At 37.7% G+C, this 20,582-nt stretch overlaps 2 protein-coding genes across 4 annotated transcripts in view; one reads left to right on the top strand and one right to left on the bottom strand.

Annotated features, from left to right (window-relative positions):
• LOC132696706 (uncharacterized) overlaps window positions 1-10,379 on the top strand; it is a 142,339-nt gene extending 131,960 nt beyond the window's left edge. Inside the window, exons 6-10 of one of the 2 annotated variants that reach the window (XM_060661690.1) lie at window positions 1,648-1,920; window positions 3,695-4,001; window positions 6,398-6,493; window positions 7,212-7,819; window positions 9,312-10,379. In XM_060661690.1, the coding sequence (XP_060517673.1) occupies window positions 1,648-1,920; window positions 3,695-4,001; window positions 6,398-6,493; window positions 7,212-7,819; window positions 9,312-9,536 (1,509 nt within the window). In that variant the 3' untranslated portion in view covers window positions 9,537-10,379. The remainder of the gene's footprint in view (window positions 1-1,647; window positions 1,921-3,694; window positions 4,002-6,397; window positions 6,494-7,211; window positions 7,820-9,311) is intronic. The other variant, XM_060661691.1, reaches the window with a different exon arrangement.
• A 1,332-nt stretch (window positions 10,380-11,711) lies between these two features.
• On the bottom strand, window positions 11,712-20,526 carry LOC132696916 (exostosin-3). 2 transcript variants are annotated; one of them, XM_060662055.1, is made up of 6 exons: window positions 19,778-20,526; window positions 19,365-19,723; window positions 17,643-18,131; window positions 14,665-15,222; window positions 12,561-13,285; window positions 11,713-12,185 (listed from the first exon to the last, which is right to left on the bottom strand). In XM_060662055.1, the coding sequence occupies exons 1-6, from the start codon at window positions 20,341-20,343 to the stop codon at window positions 12,081-12,083; spliced, it is 2,802 nt and encodes a 933-aa protein (XP_060518038.1). In that variant the 5' UTR covers window positions 20,344-20,526; the 3' UTR covers window positions 11,713-12,080. The 2 variants fall into 2 exon arrangements, with proteins under 2 accessions (XP_060518039.1, XP_060518038.1); XM_060662056.1 differs by lacking the exon at window positions 17,643-18,131 and having other exon boundaries at window positions 11,712-12,185.
• Between the last annotated feature and the right edge of the window lie 56 nt (window positions 20,527-20,582).

The raw sequence follows: 20,582 nt of genomic DNA, 5'->3' as shown, positions 1-20,582 counted from the left end.
ATGATGATAACATGCAAAAAAAATGTGTTTATCAGAATTTTTTTGTTTCCGACATTTCGAAAAAAAATTTTAGACAAATAATTTAATTGCGTGCTGCCAAACAGTTAACATTTATAATAACACTTCTCTCTTTCTCTCTTTAAACACAGCCAAGGAGCAAGACAAGATTATTTCTTTTATCTGTGTTGTCTTGTCTTTTCTTAGGTCCTGAATATCTTGTATTGGGGCAGTGTTGACTAACTAGTTTAGTTGACCATCATTGAATTAAAACTTATTATTGAACAGTGATTAGATAATGAAGTTTTGATTAAATTAGTCGTATTTTGCACTGAGCAATGTCAAATACAGCACTAATAAGATAAGATTTTTTTGTTTCTTTATGTATCGCTTTAGATTTTATTTTTTTATTTAGAAAGTATTATCAAAAAGTTGCAGAAGACAAAAGTTCCTAGATAAAAAATGAAATTACATGGAATGATAGAGGTGGTCTGATTTTTATGACAGTACAACCCAGCGTGAAAACAAAATGGCCAGGCCACATTTGAAGCGGACTAATTTAACAATCCATCATCATTACGTCATCGTAATAGTAAAAGATGGCAAGCACGACTCGATACACCGGAATGGTGGATGTTGGATAATATCGCGTGGCCCGGACCTCTAATTAGACCTTCCTCCGGGCCTGTTATTAATGACATAACGATTGTTGCAAAACTAAAACGATTTATAACGTGCGACGGTTCGCGAAGAAGCTGGGCGAACTTTATTGTGGCTAGTTAACGCGAATTAAACTCCCGCCGAATCGCGACTCTTGTCTTGCGGTTGCCGCAGCAGTTCGAAAGCAAATGGCTAAATGAACAAATAAAAAAAAGATAAATAAAAAAGAATCCGTTATTATACACTTGCAGATATTTTGCAGATATTATATAAATTAACTTTTTCACCATTATTTTAAGTGAAACAGCCTGTATATTTGCCTCGTTTTATATGCCAGAAAATACAAGCGGGAAATGTTCTTTATCTTTTTTTGATAGCTAATAATTTTGGAGATAATAGCGTTAACAAATATCAATGTGTCATTTAGAGAAAAAAAGTATATTTTAACCGAAATGAAAAAGAATCATACTTTCGTGTTTACCGGAAGTACAGGGTGATTCAACGATGGAATAAAGCATAACTAATAAAATAACAAACAATTTTTTAATGAAACGCCCAATGTTTGAATTTTGTTTTGAATTCGTTTTGTAATAATATTATATATATACGTAAAAACCTAAAAGATTACTGCTATAGGGTGTTCAAAACAAACGAATATATTTGTATATATATTGTTTTCTATAAAATTTATTTTATTTCTTATTCACATCGACCTAAGAAAAATAGAAGAAGAAGACATATACTGGGTGTTTCATTTAAAATAAGAAAATTGATCTCGCTTCCGGCAAAACCTCAGGTGCTATTTAATTGTTTTGTACGTCAAAGTGTAGCCATGATTTTATTTAGAGAAAAAAAGTGCTGTAAATTCCCGGTGTTTCGTTTAGTTTCTTAAGTTTCTATTTAAAGTAAAAAAGTGTTGCGGGTTAAGGAAAAAACGAGAAATGTGGCATCGCCGCCTATGTCGTCATCGAATCTATATATCATTTGCAGGACCGCGAGGAACTTCTAAAGCAACTGGCGTGCGTGATTCCGAACGAGGACTTCGAGGATAAATCGACGAGGTCGTCGGCACCATCGTCGAGCGTCGCAGATGATTACGAGACCACTACCGTCGTCGACGGGAATTCATTAAACGACAAAACGACGAAAAGTTGGATTTGGACGTCCAACACCGTCGACGTTGATTACGGAATGCCGACGAGGCACAGGCGAGAGACCGAGGACACTTTGAGCCCCGTTTCGACGAGGAGTTCCTTTAATCAGGTAAGAGACTTAAAATGATTTTTTTTTCTCAAAAAAGTCTTTGTCCTGGGTTATGCATTATATTTTGATACCCACCTACAGGATTAGTTTCGAAAGAAAGTTTTATCAAAAACAAACGCAAGCCGTCAAAATGACAGCAAAATAATTTTTTTAAGTGGAATACCCTATAGGTATATTATTAGGTTAAATCGTAGATCTCTTTATAGTTTATTGACAGATAATAAAAATTGTAATTTTTCACGTTATTTTATGTATGTGTAAATACCTTAAATCAAGCAATCTCATTATGTAATATATAATATTTTGACACTAACGGGATGAAACGGAGTTTTCAATGGTCCGACTTTGGAAAACGAATCAAGTCTGAGTGAAAACAGGCCCGCCGAGTTAATAAAATAGAGCCGATCGAAACAACTAGAGCGAGAAGCAACCTCCGATTTAAGCTCGCACTCGCAATTAGCGCAGCGCGTTACGTATCAATTCGTACTTTTTCACTAAATTGCGAATTTGTCCCGGGAATTATTAGAATTCGATCTGGTATCCAATTTTTACGAAATATTCGCTAATATTTTCCTTAGAAATGTGCCGTTAAAGTTTTTAAATTAAAAACTTCAAAAAAGCAACGTCGTAACGTTGTTGTAAAGACAATGTGGTAAAAAATAACTTGAGAAAATGCTGGAAACGGTTTTCAAATTTTTGGAACAGCCGCTAGGGGGCGTAGTCGCATTCTTAAACTGTAACTCCCGTTTCTTGAGAAATTATCTTGTTTCATGTCTTCGAGAAATAATATATTATACTTTTTCTATGACCGTTCGAAAATCGTACTCAATTCTGACGGTCTCACTCGTTTATTAAACACTCGCTCCGCTCGTGAGTCAAATGCCGTTTATAGCACTTGTTGCATAATGTACTATTATTTGACTTTTACTTTTGATCATTAACTCCTTTATTTAAAGAAAAAAACCGTAATTGGAAGAAAAATCATCCAAAGATAGAGCTTTGAAGAAGATTAAATTTTTAAGATCGTAACCTTCAATTTTGTTTTGGTTCTATTGATAAGACATGGATATTTGAAAATTGGTCTTTGCAAGATATTAATATAAAAACTTTAAAAACTGCTAAAGTTAATTTATAAATGTCATTTCACTTACCGACTAGTCTACTAGATTTTAATTGTAGGTTATAGCACGTAGAATTTAAATTGTCTGATATATTGCATAAAATGTTTCTGTGTTTTGGAACATTTTTGCAAAACATCACCAACACATTCACTGACATGACCGTCAGAATTGACAAATGTCAAAATTCAAACCGTACGGTAAAAGCTTCGAAAGCATCCGAAAATCCCGAAGAGAGAAGAAGAGAGTTTGACACAAGGCGTATAGCCATTCTGAAGTTATTGACATTTATTTCCGAAAGTGTTTGTTCACCACCACCACCCCCCCTCTCTAAATTAACACGGAGCATGTTAAGGAAGAGAACATGGAGCAACGTATCTTAAATGTAGAATCTGTTGAAGAACCAATGGTGCCGACAATAGGTCAAAGGGGTAATCCTGGTTTGTGATTCATTGGGAGTCCGTGGAGACGAGGAATTTTAGAAGAAAAAGTCAACAGCCAACAACCGACGCAGTAGGAATGCAGAAGTTTTGTTTTAAAATATTATCTATCTATTTAAACTTTTGGGAAAACTTGTACATCATGAAAGTAATCTCAAAAAGTGACTATAATAGGGAGTCACGTATTTTAAAAGTAGAGCTTTTTTTCTCCCGCAGGCGCCTACCACGACTGACCTATCGTGGAAACTGTCCAGGCACCAGGAAGCCGTCCTCACGACCCCGCAAAGCGGCCCCGAGCTACGCAAGGCGGCGGCGAGCCCAACCGCCGCCCCCAATTATTCGGACCCCGTGAGTCCGGGCGTATCCGTCGGGATTTCGACGATCCAGAAGGGGATTTCCTCCGATAAATCTACCGCCGCGGAATCAACTGTCACGTCCACAACAGATAAAGGGTACGACGTGGAGGCGGCGGCGACGACAGAAAGGACCACCGACTCCAGTACGGGGGCTCCCAAGGATACTGGTAAATATACTTTAGTTATTAATTAATCGCTATGAGTCCCTGTGGGCCTACTAGAAGTATATAATAATAACAATAACAATAATAATAATGAACTGTCCTCATTGAAAATCAAAACATTAAAATATAAGTGATAATTTTTCAGAGAAACTGAGTTTAAGTCAATGTTTGAAGAAGCCAACAGGATGATTTATAAAAAGTGTAACCGCAAGAACCACAGCACCGACACCATAATTGTCAACAAAATACACACCCGTATATACATGGCAAATACAAGGAATGGACTCATACTCATGCTAGATACTGACGGGCCTAATACACAATATTGACGCTTCTTTGAAGGAATTTATTGTGGGGAGGGACGTTATAGCGTCGTAGCTAAAAGATCTCTGGAAAGTTACCGAAGTGACTCGATTATGAATATCATCGCAGATACATTCGCAATTATTTTTACATCCCAATTTCACTTCGCTAGCAACACAAGATAAATATAACTGAGTATCATCGGCGTATTGATGAGCTTTACAAAATTTAAGGAAAGTAGAGAAGTCCGCTGCATAAACCGAGAAGAGAATAGGCCCCAGAATACTCCCCTGAGGAACACCCCTCGCGGCACCTGAATGAATATTTCTTATAACTACCCTTTGGCATCTCTGACCAAAAAAAATTTTAAAAAGTAAAAGAGCCAGTTTAGCTAGGAGAAGGAAATGATCCAAGGCGTCGAACGCTTTGCTATAGTCCAAGAGTGTGAGACAAGAGTTTAATTTAGAAGTCGCTATTCTCAAGCTATTGTCAGAAGTAGTGCTGTGAAGAGGTCGAAAACCAGATTGAGGGTCCAGATGGATTTTGTTATCGCATAGGAACTGACGAACTTGTTTAGCGGCAATTTTTTCAAGAATCTTTGAGATGGTTGGCAGCAAATTGATTGGTCTAAAATCGTTAATGCCATTTGGACGCTCTTTCTTTGGACCGGGTATAACTTTTAAGAGTCCGATCAGCAGACACTTGTTCTCAAAAAAACTAAATGCGGAATAGTCAGAAGAATCATTTTTATATCAATATTGTCTGAGTCATGAGCGTTAGTTTTAATACTACTCAAAGTTTTATTAACTTCCTCAGGGTAAACTTTAGCAAAACGGAATGAATTGGGACAACATTTTTTGTTAATGTAATTTACCGACACAACCACATTTTCTCGGCTCTCACACTCTCACGATTGTCAAGAACTGTTGTTTTCGTTAAACAGTTTGAGTTTAGTCCCAATTTTTTCATCACGTTTTGTTTTCCTTCGTTTAATTTCTAATTAATTATTTATTTTTTTAACCAATAAAGATTATTTATTTAAAAATTATAGAGATTATAGAGATTATAAGAGTATAAGATGATGTACACGGTGTGTCAAATAAAACGATCCGTTTTATATATTTATTTATTCAAATTTGTTACCTTGTTCAATTAGCCTATAAACTTTAATTATTTATTTTTGCTGTTACGTATTTTCGATCAAGCTAGATAGTTAAGTATGGAATGTTTCTTTGTAAATATTAATTCTGAAGTTTTATTAAATCTGTTAAAGTTCCAAAATTTCCACTGTATTGTTAGCAATAGGTTTTATTCGTATATCTGGAGTATTATCTTTAAAAAAGTAGTATCATCAGGAAATACCTAATATTGCCAACAAGTGACCTAATGTAGGCAGCTTTAAATTTGATTGATATCTACCTATTTGGGACACCCTGTATAAGCTGAGGCGCATCTGTCAAACTGATGAAGTCTGTGGTTAAATTTTCGCTGCAATATCTGGATCAGTAGCGTCACAACACAATTTTATATGGGGCAATCAAATTATGCTATGCAAAATTTGAATAGGAACTTCTTAAGAATGTGACGTTTATTTTAACGAAGAATTCCAAAAATGTCGATATATATAAGGGAAATTTGTAATAACAAATTTGATTCGGTGTACGTACATGCCAAAAAATAATAGATTCCCCTACATAGATAGACGGTGAAAAACAAACATGTCCATTTTTGGAAAAACCACAAAATTTTATTTTTCCGATGGGCGCCATACTGAATTTCTACATTCTCAAAATCCTATTTAAATTGCTTTTTAACTATGTGTAACATAATCCGTAAAATACAACCAAAATGAGATTTTAGGGCTCTTTTGAAATAGTGACCAAACGTCGTTGTGCTACACATGGTTGAAAAACATTTTTAAAGAGGATTTTGAAAATACAGAAATTCAATATGGCGCCCATAAGAAAAACCAATGTTGACTTCGGCCGTACGCAACATAGTAGGCCTAAATTTTTTTAACGTGAATTGTGTGGCGGTGACGATTCAATTCCATTGACAATTCGTAAACCATGTGGAATAAATATTTTTTCGCGTAGGTCCGCCAAGGCAGATGCGCACCACCCAGGTCAGCAACACTGAAGAATACCCTAGCGCCATCAATCAGGGTCAGTTGTTCGGCATCATCGAAAACGGTGAGCCGCCTCCTCCTCCCCAATTTCACCCCACGTAGTACAAAATAGTAGCACCCAAAAATTGTGAAACCCAAATATTTTAAGTTCATAAAAATAGTAAAGCGCCTAAAGCAGATAATTTTTTTTTTGCGAACTAACCAACAGGCGCTGTATCGTTAAAATTTCCTCGATCCTATCCAAACCATTACTATTTACGTCCTGGTTTGAAAATTTTATTTTGAAATAATATTCAAATGGATGTTTCAGTAATAAAAACTTTTCAATACTTTAATATAGTCGCTACGATTTGTGATGGCATAGTCTGTCATAACACCAAGAGAGAAGGTATTTTACCGGCTTCCAAATTGTGATAAGATGACTTATAAGTACAAAAAAATATACTGCATTTACTTCGATTAAATATGCCGTCCTTAAGATATCTACATTGTAATGTGTTTCCATCTTCTATCCATGCTATACGTATTCTTTATGAAACTGATCGAAATAGCTCCTTTGCAACTGAACTGGCTCCGCAGATTCGTCAACTTCGTTTCTGATACTTGTTTTCCTTCATTTCTTGTCCCAAGTATCGAAACTTCCGTATAGACGCAGCTTTTACGTCCCCTTTTTTCATTTTCAGACTCCTAACGATCCCTAGAACATTACCCACAACACATAACTTCATACATACACATACACATATATTTGGGTAACGTTAGACCAATTGGTTGGTTCGCAGGCACCATGTTCGACATTATAGAACTCAACGATACCGCCGAGGACGGCCGAGTAGAGCCGAAATCGACCGAGGAACCGCAAACTGGAACGACCCCTACGCCGTCGGAAATTCACCCCGCGAAGAAGTACGACACCAAGGACCCACCGCCTACCAAGAAACCGGTCGGTAAGGAACCGTCGAAAAAACCAAATTCCCCCAAATCCAAGACACGCAAGGAGCCGGAAACTGACCTGAACAAAGAGTACGAGCTGTTGCCCGAGATCAAAGACACCTCGACGACCTTGAACCGTACCTACAGGAAGGAGGTGCCCCTTTTGGAGGGCGAGAGCTTTCGCACCCCCAAAATTATCAATTTCTCGGTCAACAACAACATCAACGGCGAGCTGGAGGACAATCTCGAGATCAGTTTCCGGGAGGAGAACAAGAACACCAACATTACGGAGACGATCATACTGTCGGCGTTGAAGAGCGAGGACGGGGAGAGTTTCGAGCCGAACATCGCGTCCATTTTGGAGAACATCGAGTCGGGATCCCGGGAACCGCCGATGATCGACCCGAAAATCGACGAACTCAACCGGAACGCGCCGAAGAATAACGACAGCGAGCCGGTAGGTATTCTTATCCGTGCGCCACTGGACTTATTATTTTTTCGTGGGATTTGACACGCGTGAAGTGGAAAATTACTCGTTTATTTTCTTCTTAAATTTAAAATGGCCCCTATTCGCGTTACATATTTACATGTTGACCCATCCTGGCGTCTAAAGACAGAGCTCAATCACAGATAAAATTGTTGAACTAAATTTTACAGCCCAAATAACAAGTTGCTGGAATTCTCGCGGAACTAACTCATAGATCCAAAAACTTAGCCCATTTTGCGTCAATATAGAAAAAAGGATACATTAGTCCTGCTACAAATATTAAAAACGACAATTTTAAATATAAAATAATAATCAGTATTAACTTTTAGGATCACATTAAAAAGTTTTACTTTACAATGATCAAAGGCTTAAATAAATATTAGTATTTTCTTCTGAAGTTCTTAATTTTAAACCAAGGATATTAAGGTTTTCCCAATTTTATTTTTTTATTTTTTTACTGTTGTCTGGATTTGTTTTTTATTTATAATTTCATCTATAATGGACGGATTGTAGCCGTTATTCAGTGCAATTTGTCTACAATCCCTCCATAAATTATAAATAAAACATTGTCAGGTAAAAATAATAATAATAAAATAAATAATAAAAATAATTTCGTGAAAATCTGAACGTTTAGTGCTTATCCCTTTTGCAAAGTCGTTTGATTTAATATCACAACAGAACACAAAAACATGTTTTATCAGCTTTAATTAATAAAGTTTGCACGTAATCAAATGGCACTTTAAAAAATTCCAAAATGCACGTAGAAAATTCTCAAACCTTACTACATAACATTCAATATTAACAGTTTTCTCGCTTGTTGCAACGCTGGCGTCAAGCGGTGGATGGGTAAATTTTATTTAAAATTTCCCGCTTTTTCTGTTTTCCAATAAAAATAGTATCTTGTCCTTTTCGTACTAAAACCATGCGGGTTTAAGTCATGTTATTTGACAATGTAAAAATGACTGCGTTTAAAGTATCAAATCTACTTCGTAGGCATTAGATTTAAAAGTAAGGTTAAGTTAAGAAATACAAATATGAACTAAATATTTGGTCTATCGACTTAATAAATGCTACCGGATTCCTATTTTTGTTATTAGAAAACGTGTGAAAGTTTTAATGAATAAAAATCCTAAAATGTTATTTTTGTAAAATCAGTTCAAATGAAAAAGAAGAGAAAAAAAACACGTTTTTAATTCTCCTGAAACTGAAATTCGCGCCATCTTGCTAGGACCAGAGAATAAGTCACAAAACATCCCACTAATGTCATCCACCAATATTAGCCCCAAATAAAAAAAAAGATGATTTTACTTTCATTTTTATCAAAAACACTTATTTTGTATTAATATATACAATAGGCGTCATTGGTTAGAAAACATACTTACCTAGGTTTGAATTTTGGTTTATAAAATTAGTAGGAAAAAAGAATGGACGAAGCCGAGCCGATATAAAACAATTTTCTCAGTACGTAGGTGCCGATCAAACGTTAGACGAAGAAAAGAGGCACTTCCTGCCCAAGTCTTTACTGCCGGACGCCTCCACCCTAAGCCCCGATGACGACAACTCCACCGTTTACAACGACTTCACGTCGGAGGAGGAGAAGAGACCCAATCGGAAGCGTCAGCTTCAGCGCAACAACAAGCAACGCAAGTCGTTCTACCCTTACTTTTTCAGCAGGATGTTGGGTTAGGTGGCGGCAGATGGCGCTGATCGGTCGCCTGGCGGGGGCGGAGGGCGCGATAACTATGTCAATGAAACGCAAAAAATGTTAATTACTTCGTTAGGACTCGCGGTCAAAAATCGATGTTCTCATTGGTTAGCTGTGTGATACTTGTTTTATTGTTCCCGCGGAGAGGCAGGCACCGTTGTCGAATCGGTGGGTTTAATGAAAAATAAAAATAACCTAAAAATCGATTCAACGAAGGAAACTTCATGTTTCTCCTCTGCACCGCGGACGGACGCAATATTAGGAAATTAGACACGCGCGTGGAGCTATCAAAATTCGATTTTTATCAAACCAAGACGAAATTCTCGTTGACGCAAATTGCTTTGTATTTATTGTTACCGGTCATAGTTAAAATTATTAACGAATTGTTGGTGTAGTTTTTTAAACGCTAGGACAACCTCGAAAGATTGCTTAAATTGTTAGGTAGAATGTCGCACATACAATTTTGATTTTTTAACGTCGGTTTAATACTCAAAAATGCTTTATTACCATCAACGTAGTGTCGTAGCGGTAGGTGATTGTTAGGAAAACTTCCGTTCGCGTTCCTTTGTAGGTGCATTCGTTTCTAGCGTTCCTAATAAAACGATTTATTAAAAAAAATATCAAGAAAATGATATATTAGCGTGTTAAGTATTATTGTTGTTTTCGTTGTGATACGCAAGATGCTCTAAGGAATATTAATTACCGCACAATTTTTGTTCTCGCACATACGTTATAAAATGCACGTGGTGCACTTAACCAACTTTGATGATTTTATTGTACATAATAACCATTATACTGAATGTACCATAATAATTGTGCTAAATAAAGGAATTTATTGTAATTTGTGACAATTCTTTAACCCTGCACAGCTGACAAACGAGTATGGCCGAATGGTCCTAGCAGTTCTCGCTAATAGCAGGAAAAGAAGAAGAAACGGGTTGGTAACAAGGTGACGCACAGTGACATTGTTTCGCATTTTTTATAAATATATTTTTAAATTTTAAAAGACACGCGCACATTTTCGTTCATTAATCGTCTTCGACATGATGCTTTTCCACACCAGATTACATTTTTCATTTCTAATACGAACAATTCAGTTCCTCATTGTGGAAAAATAATATTCCGCTACATCTTTTTGCAAAAAACTCAAAAATACGCCATCACTCTAGTCGGCAAACACGAAACTCAATAATTCAAAACCAGAGAGTAAGTAAAGTAAATATTATGCTATCGCAAAAAAAGGACTAATTTTATAATCAGAACAAATCTAAAATTTGTAAAAGTTTTGTAAGAAACAAATTGAGACTAGTTCTTGAGCACTTACCTTGGCAGCTAATACGAAAAGCACCAACACTTGGTAACATTGAAATGTCAATACTTGGTTCGACAGCGCTCAAAATATTAGTTTTCCAAAGCCTTCTGTGTAAATCTTGACGTTTGGCGTTTTTATAAATATGAAGATAATAAGTGATTAACCTTATTTTTAGATAATATGATTAAGTTAATTTAATTCAAATTGAAATTGCCACCCTTATAATTTGCTTTAATTGCGCGACGTTGGCAGCGAAAAAGAAGTCTTTAATACGCCAACACGGTGAGTGTTTTACCAAAAAAAAAATTGATGCAATATGTATTTGTAGCTAACCATGCATAGGTGCGTTTAGATCAAAAGCCAAAACAGTAAAGAAGAATAATTGCGAAGCTTGAATGATTATGGTAACCTTGAAATCGCCATAAGAAGAAGAGGTTCTCAGTAGTAATCTATGGAATTCAAAAGTTTTTGTTTACGCCGTTTACGCGTTTTCTGTATTGTCGGTAAAGGTGTTTCGTTATTAAATTTTCGCAATGTTATAATGAAGTGCTGATCGCTTTTTCGAGTCGCGGGTTGACCGAGTACAAAATTCGCGTTGTGTAATGTGAACAATGTAAGTGAAGCCAAAAATTCTAGGGACGCCAAAGAAGTTTTGAACTTTTAACGCCAGTGACGAGTACGGAATACGGCGGTAAGTTCTGAAACTGTTTTTCGCCTGCCCACGATGAAAATTCGAAATGCGCTGTGTACATCCTAAATATGTGGTCAGATACGCCTGGGACTCCATAGATGGCGCAATACGTTGTGAAATTAGCGTTTAAACTTTCGAATAACTCAAACCAAAACTAATACCAATTAAATATTTCAATGAAATCAATTACAATTGGCAGAAAATGGCATGACCATATAATTTGGATTTACCGGTAGGTACACAGAATTTAAAAACTTTAACGCAGAACGAGAAGTGGTTTATCGATTTTAATACTTAAAATGGCATGAGGTTAGGAAATAAAAAATCCAGTCGGTCTCGGAAACAATTTATTATAATATTGGTCTTCGAATCTGCAATTAAAAATATGGCACGCGAAAAAACGTAGAAATTATATACAAGTCAAAAAATATCACAATCGAACTTAAACTTGTACGTATAAGTCTTGTATTTACAATGATCCTAACCACCTAACGAACACAAACGGGACACGGAAAGATTCAAGTTAAATAAACTTAAAACACTTTTGCTTGTCGTGCGGTATTCTAGTTTTGAATAATATCGAATCCGCCCTATACTGGGTGTTCAGCAACGGGGTATACCCAAACACCTGGAAAAATTACAAATAATTCGTATCATATTTTTATTAGTAAAAATCAACTTTTTTAATGAAATAGCTGCTAACAGTGTCTATGCAAAACGATTTGTGGACAATTGGCTCTACCACCAACCACAGGTAAATGACTCGCAATGTCAGTTTTGATTAATAAGTAATTTAGTAGTAAAAATATCGTGAATAGGTAGGCACCAAAAAAAAACCAAATTTGTAGGTTATAATCCTGAGTTTTTCCAGATTTGTTTCCATAGAATAGGAAACACGACAACTTCAATAATAAGTATAATTTTTTTATACTTAAACTTCCCTTCACTATATTCTTTCTGTATATTTGTTTATTCAATATTGGTATTTCGCCCACACACTCGCCTGCGTAAAGAAGTTGATACACTTGTGCCTCTCTTGAAAATGAGTATCGTCCTCGGAGAGGCTCTGCGGACATCCGGGACAGCGGAACGTCCACCTGGAGGTCACCTTGACCGGCGGCTTCCTTGTGATGTGACTGACCAAAAAGTTCATCGCTATGTCCTCGCAGTTCATGTACTCGTCGACCTTGTCCCTGATCGCTTGAGGTAACCACGTCCAGTACAAATGCAGATAATGGCGGTGCAGGAAAGCTGCTCCGGTCAGCACCATGCTCAGTTCGCAGCTGTAGTTCGAATTGTACAGCCAGCCGTTTTTGGTGTTGAGATCCCACGCGTGGAAACGACCGGGAAACCCGACGATCCTGTCCCTGTGTTCCCGCCACACCCTAAAACCGAATAGTATCTCGTCGTGACGCAAGTGGGCGTCGTCGTCGACCGACAAGATGGCCTCGGTCTGCAGGTTTTCCAACGGCAAAAACCGATTGTTTAGCGAATTCCTAGCGGCTTTGATTACGTGGACCGGTGCTCCTATATCGGGCCAGCGGAGCTCCGGATTTGGCGGTCTCGGAGAATTCCAGACCACGACCACCGAGTGCAAGTAAGGCAGACCGCGCAGACGCGAGATGGAATCCAGAAGGACTTGTTCCCTTTCATACGTGAGGAGCATGATGGTGAACTGTTCGCGGGGAGTGTTGCCGCCTAAGGCTTCCGAGAACTCCTTTCCCGCACCTAAACCAGAGTCAACCTGTACCGAGAGATACGAGAGAAACTAACCAAACCTACGGGGAATAAGCCGGGATGAAGAGGGCGAGCACATTCAAAAGTTAGGAAAAAAATGAGAATTTCTGAGACACAACTAGTGGACAATCGGTTTGCGCCATAGAGATAGGGCTGAAAGCAATTTCAGACTTATATGACGTCCTCTGAAGGGAAAGAAGGATATTTTATTCAATTCAATTCAAAATTCTAAGACTCAATTTAAGGCGTAAAACTTAAGCACATAAGTAAGCAATCTTTAATACTTCAACAAGTTACATCAAAAATTGGATTACTGAAGACTAAAACACGATCTTTAGTCAACCAAACAGCGAAGCTTCAAGGTGATACATGTATATTGCTCTTATAAGTCCTCACCTATGGAGCTCAAACGGTAACATTCACAAAAGCCTCAAGAATGAAACTGCGAAGAACCAAACGGAAAATCGAGAGATAAATGCTGGGACCAAATCTTTGACCAAAGAGTATACTAGAATTTCTCTTAAGAGAATAAGTACAAATTGGATACAGACAGCACAGAATAGAGAATGGAAAACACCGGCGAAGACCTATGTTAGACAATGGATAAGACAAGAAGGCCGGGATGGTGATGATGATGATGATGATGATGATGTCCACGGGATGTCTTCTGAAAATTCTATTCGGAATGATCCTAAGTGTTAACCAAATTGTTAAAGTATAATTTCCCAAGGCAGTACGCCATACCATTGGCACAAAGCAATATCAACTGCTGTAACATAAAGGACGACAGGTTTTGATTGTTGAGAATCAATCTGAGAAAAGCGAGTAGCAAATATGACTGTACCATGCCTCCCAGATGTAATCTTTCATCTTCTGAATGATGAAGATATCAGAAGGTACCAACCAAGTTGGCAAAGACCTATATTGCAGATTACTGAAATAAAGAGAGCTGAGGAGAGAGTCATTTATACCATTGGCACAAAGCAATCTGCACTCTTGTAACTTGATGCACGAAAAGTAGAGAATTGAGAATCAATTTCAGAAGCTCCAAGTATTTTAAAGTGTATGGACATATTTGGTTCATTTATTAAATAAAAACAGCCTTCTAAAGTGAAAGATAAGACAAAACACAAAACGCAACGAAGTTAAAATTCTAAAATCACTTATTACAGGATAATTTGTTGAGGATGTAAAATGTGTTTTTCTGTGTTTAAGTGTGTGTAAAAATCAAAAAAAGTCATGTAAAAATATACAATTTCGTGAAAATCTGAACTTTTAGTTCTTCCACTCAGTTCAACTCTATTTTGTTCTTGTCCTGAAGGATGTGCAAAATGTGAATGTATCTTGCGAAGGGAAAGAAAGAAGCTCACCTCCTTGTCCGTTTCCGATGGGCCTGAACCCTCTGCCGGAGCCTAAGAACTTGGCGTCCGAGGGCAGGATCGGATCCATCGGCAGCGTCGGATACAGCCGAAAAGGATCGCCCCAGTCGTTCCACACTTCGTGCCCCTGCGTGAGCAACAAACTGAAATTCCTACGGAACGCGGGGCTGTTATACGACGGCTCGAGGGGGCCCAAACTTTCCTCCTGTTCGAGTTCCCCGGCCGGCGGTACCAAAACCGGTTGAAACGTGTTATTAAACACGCTAACTGCGGTCACAGTTTCGACGGGCAACGCGGGTATGTTCATCCGATACCTCAACACGGCTATGATCGTGTCTAGCGTGGCCTGAACGGACGACAGGTACCGTTCCCACACGAGTCGACCCTGTCTCCTAAATAATAAAATATCCTCGTCCGGGATACTACGCAGGAGAAAGTGCAATTCCGTTACTCTCGTTCGCGGAACGAATATCCCCACGCGCCGCCACTGGATCACCTCGTCGTAGGCCAGTTTCACTTGGTCTCCGCCCAGCACTACAGGTACCGCACCTGCAACATCAGTTTTATCACGGAATTATAGGTAACGGATAGCAGGATTGCACGCTAATGAAACTTTAGTCTCCGTTTTGACGGTGATTCCACCTCCAAAAAACCCATCCAGCATTAGTGTTCGTTTATAGGTACGTATAAACAACCCAATAACTACAATTCAAACAGCAACGGTGTTTGACCTACAGCATTCGGCCTCCATTTAAGAACTCATATTTACAGTATTCATTTACATGATATAATAAGGAGGACTCAGGGTAGAGATGGCAGTTATTCACTGCCGTAACGTGATACACGTAAGTATGCTCTTTGAACGCTGATAATAACTCTCAAAGGTATTTTAAAAGGGTATAAACTACACGGTAAAATTTTTTTTCTTAGATCAAAGCAAATTGCTTTGTAGTAAAACAATCTGTGCTTTCCTATTCACCAAGAGAATATTTGTTCTTGATTTATCGCAAAAAATCTCTTAACTCTCTGTTTTGAATCGTACTTTACTTTAAAATAGATTTCTCATGAAAGGTTTTGAAACTTTTACTTCAACGTTGGTCTTTGATCATTGAAATATCCGCGGTTGTAAAACTGAAAAGAGGTGAAAAATGAAAAGAAATATTTTTTTTAGATGTTTACGATTTTACTAAATTTTATTAAAGTGGCGATATCGCGAAAACCATCGATTTTTTACTAAGCCCTTTTTATGTTTTTCTTGATGCTTATGACTTTTTCCGTCAGCCCTTTCAGTATTATCGTTGACTTTGGGGACGCCCCGTATGTATAAAAGTATTACAAATTGAATTTGTTTTTTAGAAGTGATTGTATTGTTTGCATAGGAATATAGGTGTTTTGATGTAAAGAACAAAAATGGAAAGAAATTCAATCGTACGAAAATACAAAAATATTTATTTTTCTTTTAACATCCTTAGGAAACATAGTCTTATATTCTAAAAGTCTGAAAAAAAAAAATTCAAGATTAGATTTTTCTTAAAGTGAGAGCGTCGTAGCTTCCATAGAAACAAATTTTTGTTTTATGCTAAATAAAATAAATTAAGAACCCTCGATGACTTGTATGAAGCCAATTCGTTTTGTTAAAAAATCAATTGTTTCGAAACAAAACAATTAAAGAAGAAAAATAAGGTCTCATTACAAGGTGAAACACTCAGTTAAGCTAAAAAGAAGTATTTCACTTCAAGACAAATTGTTTTGCGGTAAAACAAAATGTTCAAGAAAAGAAAGAGTTTTCTTTGTAGACAAAAATTTTTACCGTGTATAACCTTCATTTATTGATTGTGCCATGTCTTCGTAGTCTTAAGTCGTCTGTAGGAAAAGACAGAAAAATTAGCCAAGATAAAACAAGAAATTGAAGATCTTGATTAGGCAACAAGCTTAATGTAAAACAAATTACTAAAAAGGATAATTCTCAGTTAAGGAGATAGAGGGAGCCGGAGAGACTTAACTTGTACTTAATGCTTGTTATACTTTTATATCGCATTGTTGTGACAGTTGAGAATCAATCTCAAAATGGTATAAAAACGCATATGAACATGCCAACTTTATCGTTCCAGTGCCATATTTATAGTATGAACAGGTGCGAAATTTTGGGTTTCGTTGCAGAATAAAGACCGCTTGAGGACTACTTAGAGTAGAGAAAGAAAAAAGCTAGGTCTCGTAGGTTATGTGACAAAAAGCAAAATTAGTTTGAGGAAAAAATAAATTCCAGGTAGTGTATGAAAAGTCCCTTTGCCAAAGAATTATTCTTACCTTACCCTATCTTCTGGTTGTCAAAATCGTATGAATATAAAAATCACTATCACAAAGTCTCAGGTTTGGGCAGATTAAGCCGTGCTGCCTGTAATAGAAATGAAAATGATTTTGAGGAGAAAGAAGAAGTTATGTCAAGAGCTTGGAAACCCCTTTTTGGCAGGAATTAAGAAGGAGATAAAGATAAGGCTTCTCAAATTGAATGAATATAAAAATCGTTACTAGAAAGCGTCAATTTTGGGTATAAGGAACCGTCTTGCCAGTGCTGCAAATGAAAACAATTTTGTGGAGAAAATAAATTCCAGAAATTCCTTGTGGCAACAAATTAAAAAGAAGATAAAGATAAGGCTTCTCAAATCGAATGAATAGGCCGTGCTGCCAGCGGTGGAAATGAAAATGATTTTGAGGAAGATATAAATTTCTGGAAGTAATGTCAAGAGTATGGAAACAGGAGGATAAAGACAAGGACTTCTCAAATTGAATGAATATCAGTACTAAAAAGGTCGCTCTTGGCCGATCCCGGGAAGTGTCAAGGTAACGTTAAGGATCCATCGCTACCTTAAGGTAACCTATGGCTTCCCTCCTCAAAACGGAGGTTATGTTCCCAACTGAATTGGCTTCTGTCCCCCCCCCCCCACCAAATACATTTGCCTTCTGCTTACCGGCCCGCAGAGCTTCGTAAACTCTGGCCTGGAGCAGCGTAGTCGACAGCAGCTCATCAGAAGCCGGCGCAAAAATTAAGACGAACGTCGAATCTTTGAGAACGCCGCGTCTACTGCTGTCCGTGCCGCACAGGGCCCAATCTTGGGGTCCGGTGTCCATGAAATCGTCGTTGGCCGGCACGCATTCAAACTCTAGGGAAATCTGATCGGACGTGTGCGTTTTGACTAGCTGCCTCAGGTGATCCAAAATGAAACTATTTAATTCGACGTCGTCTCTATCGCGGGGGTACGCGACGTGTCGGACGTTACTTTTGTTCGATTTGATTTCGCCTTGGAACGATAAAAGGTACCTGCGTCGGGCCGGCAACATCGGAGCGCATTCCCGCCAGATGTCGCCACCGGGCGGTCCCAAAACGGGCGGCACGATTAGGTCGAAATCCGCGCGGAACCGCCGCCGCGTGAACGTAGATTGCACCACGATCGCACGGCCTAAAATTTCAAGTTAAACTTATACACGGGTGTTATGCCAATCGGGCCGGGTATTATAATGGATGAGTCTGAACACGGAACCGACTACGGGAAAATATTTTGGTTCGTCGAATCGTACCATTTTTCGGCATAGATGGATAGATATTTATTTCGCTTTTCGATACAACATATAACACGTATATGGTTATATTAAGCACGTCACATCACATTAAAATACAGTGTTTTTTTACTGAGTAGAGACACCTATTCTTTTCTTAAATACAGATAAACTATCATTTTCTTCGAAGCATTTATAGAAATTTAAAGCTCTGTTATATACTTTCAAGCAAAAATACCTTGGGTTTTGTTGCCCGATATGCAGTCTAGCGAATGGAACGCCCAAGTAATCTCTTTGCCGTGTGTCATGTCACATCTCCTATTCCATCTTATCATGTTACTTTTGACGTAAATCAAAACGGAACAAATATATAATGACGGAAGTGTCATGATCTGAAGTTCCCTACATAAATCCCTACATATATATATATATATATATATATATATATATATATATATATATATATATATATATATATATATATATATATATATATATAAAGTTTGTCAAACTGTCAAAAATTCTATGTTTCAGGGTTATCAGTGATACAGGGTAATAAAATTGCGTTTGTTTCCGAAATTAATTATTTAGAAGTGATGTTTTAGTAGTCATATTGAATATGAGAAGAAAGAAAATACGTTTTTTAACCGTGTATCGCGGATTTAATAAATAATGTTCGTAATTTTAATGAGCTGCCGGATAATATAAAAAACTCAAGGAGTGAAGTTTATTGTCTGTTTAAGTAAATTTTAATTGCTTGTGTAAATAGCCACTGGCAAAATAAATTCATTATTATTATATTATAGTATTAACTGCTCATTGACCACAAGAAATTGATCATTCAAGACATTTCTTTGCCGGTTTTATGTTAATTGGTACCATTTTTCGGAAATTGGTGAATGTGATTACCAGAACCTCAAAAAAATGGTTGTTTAGAATCACTTTATCCCCATGTAGAAAATGTTTTTTATTTTAAAATGTGGAATGCAATTATTCCACTATTAATAAGTCTTGTTGCAACACTGTGTTAAAAAATGTGTTATTTTTGTTATTGAAGTTTAAATCTGCGTTTACAAGAGGCCACTTTATGTGTTATCACTAAACTGTGTTAAAAATTATGAGTTATTTATGTGTACCTGTATCGACAACTGAAAAAATGTCCCCCGAATTGGCACTCAAGTCTCTCCGTGCCAAATTCAGTAGAATATGGTTCCTGCCGTCACCTCCCCAATAGGGGAGTCGTTTTAAAGCCTCCGAGTCCAACGGCGGAAAAATTTCTCCGTTCTCCCCCGCATCGTCAGCGTCTTTTAAAGCTTCACCGACTAGCACCAAATATATACACGCCTGAGCGGGATTGCTTGTTAAGTGCGGGTTGAGCCCTAGGGCTTGTTTTAGAGTGGTCTTCAGGAATCCATCGACATCCCAGCCGTCATGCATCACCGGATATTGGTCAGGGTCATATAAATAAACTGGAAATCCAGACGTCAACGAGCACCTGGAAAACACTCGCGAGATTAAATTTTCACCATCTTGCACAAATAAATAGTACCTGGAATGGTCGAAACACGAAAACATTTTGCAATTTACGGATCGGTTTCTCGGTATAGGCTGTAAGATCGGCGGCAATGTATCCGAAGTTAGTCTTTTGGGTGCTGCAAGATCAGGAGTGTTCTCCTGTAAAGCTTCCTGCTGAGCGACTTGTGCTTGTTCGACGGATATTTTCAATTTGTTTAGGTTGTTCTGGTGGTGCGCCAGATCGAGCTTCGCCTCTTCAACATTTTTGGAAAACGTTTGCAGTTCCTGTTTGAGCTCTTGCCTTTTTTTTTCGATATTTCTTAGTTCGCTAAGCACCGAGTTTCTTATGCGTACTAGTTCTTCGACGCCCACCCTTAGGTCTATTTCATTGATGCTACTAAATTCGTCAGACAAGTCCAAATGGAACCTAGCGCTATTTAAAGATGTGCTAGAGTTACGTTCGACTTTGGACAAGTAAAAGTGAGTGATCAGCGGCGTGAAAATTAAGATGGCTAAAACGGTTACGACGATCCTGGAGAGTTTTACGTGGGCCAGCCAGTAGCAAAATTGTTGGCGGTTCTCGCTCTTTAACTGAATCATTTTAAGTGCCGAGTAAGCTTTCGTGCTAAATCGTATTAATCGTCGTGCGACAAGGACGCTAGTACTACCTGTTTACCATATTGAACGGCTTTAAAGTCTTTTATTTATTTATTTGGTCGCATAAAAATCAAACGGGAAAAATAGTTAAGCGGAATATAGGTTAGGTTGAAACGGAGTTCTTCGTTGACGTGCGCGAGCCGGACCCCCAGAAACCAGGTTGGTCTATTGGCATGTCGCAT

The sequence above is a fragment of the Cylas formicarius genome, unplaced genomic scaffold (assembly GCF_029955315.1).
Source record: "Cylas formicarius isolate icCylForm1 unplaced genomic scaffold, icCylForm1.1 PGA_scaffold_1__22_contigs__length_36826433, whole genome shotgun sequence".
Lineage (NCBI taxonomy): Eukaryota > Metazoa > Arthropoda > Insecta > Coleoptera > Brentidae > Cylas > Cylas formicarius.
The sequence above is the reverse complement of the archived record's forward strand: the minus strand, read 5'-3'. Positions and strand labels throughout refer to the sequence as shown.